The following is a 3,666-nucleotide window of genomic DNA, read 5'->3' as shown; positions in this document are numbered from 1 at the left end:
CACATATTTCTTATTTATTACGTAAAATATGTTACAATTGTTGAAGATAACTATTACTTTGGTTAAAATTATTTATCGTAGATAATAAAAAAAATCATTTTTAACGCTTATTATTGACTAGCCCCAATTTGCGGGAGTTACAATTATCTCCCTTAGGATGATTACGTCCCGAAATCATCAACAGAACACGGGTTGTATAATGACTCCATTCGTTATCTCTTCGTCCTAGGTAATAATCATAACTTCTTATGTTCCTTCGAATGAGTATCTAACTCTTGGACTTCTTGACTGTAGACGGGTCTTAATCTTGCACCCAGTCTTTATCCTATGTTGGACTTTGAATCGTAACTTTCGAGTTAGAAAATTAATCCTTATTGGAGACTCCTTCTTCTTCTTAGCATACTTAAGATAAGTTCTTTGATTCGATTACCATAATATACCGATGGGTCATGTTCTAATGACATATCATCGTATGACGCAAACCTTAGAATCAAGTCTTTAGAGTCAAATTCCAGAATAGAAGTTTCATTCCTTCATGTTCTAATGTGATATAATCACATTCTAGCATGTAGCACTTCAATTTCAACAAGATTCTTACTTTAATGCTTATTCACGACACTTCTATTGATCGCTTCGATTATCTTTCACATAAATCTTTTGTATTAAGGCAGAGGCTACATCGATCTTGGTTCTCTAAACCATGTAACATACTCATCTTAGTCGGAATCGACATGATATGATCACTAGGGTCGGAATAATAATCATCTTCATAGTCATTACCGAAACGATGATAACAACATACATGAACAAAACGGAATCAATTACTAGTGCCTTGGTAGCCTTGTGACTTTCTTTGATCCAAGTGTGAGTCATGTGCTTCTGGTAGTATACGTCTCTACTACCATTCACACCTACTCATACTCGTCCCAAGTATTGTCTCGTAGCCCTCCAAGTCACCGTACAAGAATTTCACATAATCATTTAACATATCCGATAACATAACGAAGCTTTATATTATTTCTCGAGATGATTACATATACATTCAAGTTTAACCTATACTATGCCTCTAACATGCTACACCACATGTTACTATGGCTACTTCATATCTTGATCTTCAGATATGAAGTCCTCATCCTTGATTCCTCGCATCTTCACCGACTTCGTCGAGGATCATTTGGAATGCCCTTGGCTTTGGCTTTGGCTGCACATTTGGCTTCATTACCTCTTCCCTATTCGAGCAGTCTTGCTTGAAGTGTCCTTATCCACCACATTTAAAACAGACTTCTTGTTGGGTTGTGCATTCATGGGCATAGTGACCGATCCTCCCGCATTTGAAGCAGGTCATCTCTTTAGGAAATCTCCTAGCATGTTTCCTTCTATATTTGTCACACTACCTTTCTTCATTAGACTGGAAGGAGTGGGAATGAAGCTTCCCTCACTTTTGGTGGGCCATACCCCTCTTTCCCCGACTCTCCTTTCCTTCACCTAAAAGCCAAGGAATGGGTGGGAAGCTCTTCGCTCACTTTTTTTTTATATGAAATAAAATATTTTTTTTGATTTATAATTTTTAAATTAATATCAAACATAAAATTTATTTAAAAATAAAAAAACATTTCATTAAGTAAAATAAAAATTACATTAACCCTAATATTTAAATAAGTAGAAAAAAAATCGCAAAAAAAAAAAATCAAACAACCTACAACATAGTAAAAATTATTAATTAATATCCTAATTTTATTTAAACCTAGATACGTCACTCGGAATCATCGTCTTCGTCCTCGCCTTGATCATCTGCATCATTCTCCCCAACGTCACTCTCGTCGTTGGAATCTTCACTCTCGACGAACATATTAGAATCCTCGTCTGATTCGTCAAACAAATCATCATGAGATAACTCGTGCGGGGGCTGAATATGAGCCTTATAAATGTGCTCCACCAAATTAGCACGAAGGGCCTGATAAATGTCACGATTGTGTACTTCTCTTCTATTCACCCTATACTCTTGTGTACCAACGGCTACAGCTTCGACATTTGGCAAAACTTCATTTTCGTTGTATCGGCATATTGCTCTTCCTTCGTCTTCAAGAATCATATTATGCAATATAATACATGCATACATTACGTGTTGTAACCTTTTCACCTCATATGACCTTGCCCCGACCGTTAGTACTTGTCAACGTCTCTTAAGTACACCAAATGCTCGCTCCACATCCTTCCTAGCTGACTCTTGCGCCTCTTTAAACTTTTTCCTTTTCGGGTCGTTAGGACATGTAAACGATTTCACAAAAACAGACAAGGGAGGATATATACCGTCAGTAAGATAGTATCCACGATTATATGCTACCCCATTTGCTTGAAAAGGTACATCATGTGACTTTCCAAGGTAGATATCGTTGAATACATGCGACTGGTCTAGCACGTTGATGTTATTGTTTGCACCAGCTGGACCAAAGAATGCATGGCATATCCAAAGATCATGTGATGCGATAGCCTCTAGAATGATCGTCGGCTCTTTGTGGTCTCCTCTCATGTACTGACGACGCCATGTGTTGGGGCATAATGACCAACTCCAATGCATGCAATCGATACTACCTAGCATTCCAGGGAATCCATGTTTTCCTTCATGCACCGTATACAATTGGTGGATATCGTTGCCTATAAACCAAACAGATCGCTTTGTAGAACTTGTACACAGACACCCGCACGGTACACTCTGCCATCCTAAAATTCTCGTCCCATTTGTCTGCGCCCATGTCGTATGCTAGCTGACAAATTGAAGCTGTGCATTTTTGAATGGGAGAGAAAACTTTTTCCCCTTGCATCCATTTTCCATTGGAAATATGGAAAGCGGCCTTCCAAATCACCAACAATACGTAAAAATAGTTCCTTCCTCATCCGGAACCGACGTCGAAGCTTTATAGCGTAGACGACGTCATCTGCAAAATAATCTTCTATAAGGCGATCGTGTCTGGCTTCGTGATTTCTACGTAACGGCAGCTTTCTTAGGTTAGGTCGTGCACGTGATGTTTCACCTAGTTGGTTTTGATAGTATGCAACCGTTTTCGCCATGACGGAACCGATAAACTAAGCCTCCTCTACTGCCGTCGAATCGGATGATGAAGATGATGACATTTTGAGTAATATTTTTTAGAGAGAAATATAGATTATGGTTTAAAAAAATGATCAAATGTTTGAGTATTTATAGATTAAGAAAAGGGAAGGAAAAAAGAAAAAAATATATAAATATATACATATGTAACGGCTATATAGCCGTTTGAGTAAAAAAGAAAAAAAGGAAAAAAAACTCATCGGCCAATGGTTAGAAGAGAGAGAGAGAGAGAGAGAGAGAGAGAGAGAGAGCGGGACTCTCTCCCCCCAACGTCTTCCCACAATTCCTTTCCCGCACCCACGGTGTGGTGTGCTTAAGTGCAGGATCGGTTCCCGCTCCTTCCCCATAGTCCAACTCCGTACGACCTTACTATCCCCATACCTCTTGTTGTTAGGGTCAGACTCTTGGACTAAGGACGAATGACTATGTCTAATCCATGCTCTCGGATCAATGACATAACTTAAATTTCTATTCTCTGTGTATATCTCACTGGAACTCATATGAAGATACTATCCAATATTCCTCATAATTAATTTAGGTTTACTCTTTATCATAAA

General features: G+C 38.4%; 1 protein-coding gene across 1 annotated transcript; it reads right to left on the bottom strand.

Moving 5' to 3' along the window:
* Window positions 1-2,173: 2,173 nt before the first annotated feature.
* Window positions 2,174-3,069, bottom strand: LOC145067286 (uncharacterized). The gene is made up of 2 exons (XM_079014461.1): window positions 2,808-3,069; window positions 2,174-2,655 (listed from the first exon to the last, which is right to left on the bottom strand). Exons 1-2 carry the CDS (start codon window positions 3,067-3,069, stop codon window positions 2,174-2,176), a joined length of 744 nt encoding a protein of 247 aa, XP_078870587.1.
* Window positions 3,070-3,666: the final 597 nt, after the last annotated feature.

The sequence above is a fragment of the Lactuca serriola genome, chromosome 8, assembly GCF_051521515.1.
Source record: "Lactuca serriola cultivar US96UC23 chromosome 8, Lser_US96UC23_V15, whole genome shotgun sequence".
Lineage (NCBI taxonomy): Eukaryota > Viridiplantae > Streptophyta > Magnoliopsida > Asterales > Asteraceae > Lactuca > Lactuca serriola.
This window is presented reverse-complemented; position numbering and strand designations above follow the sequence as displayed.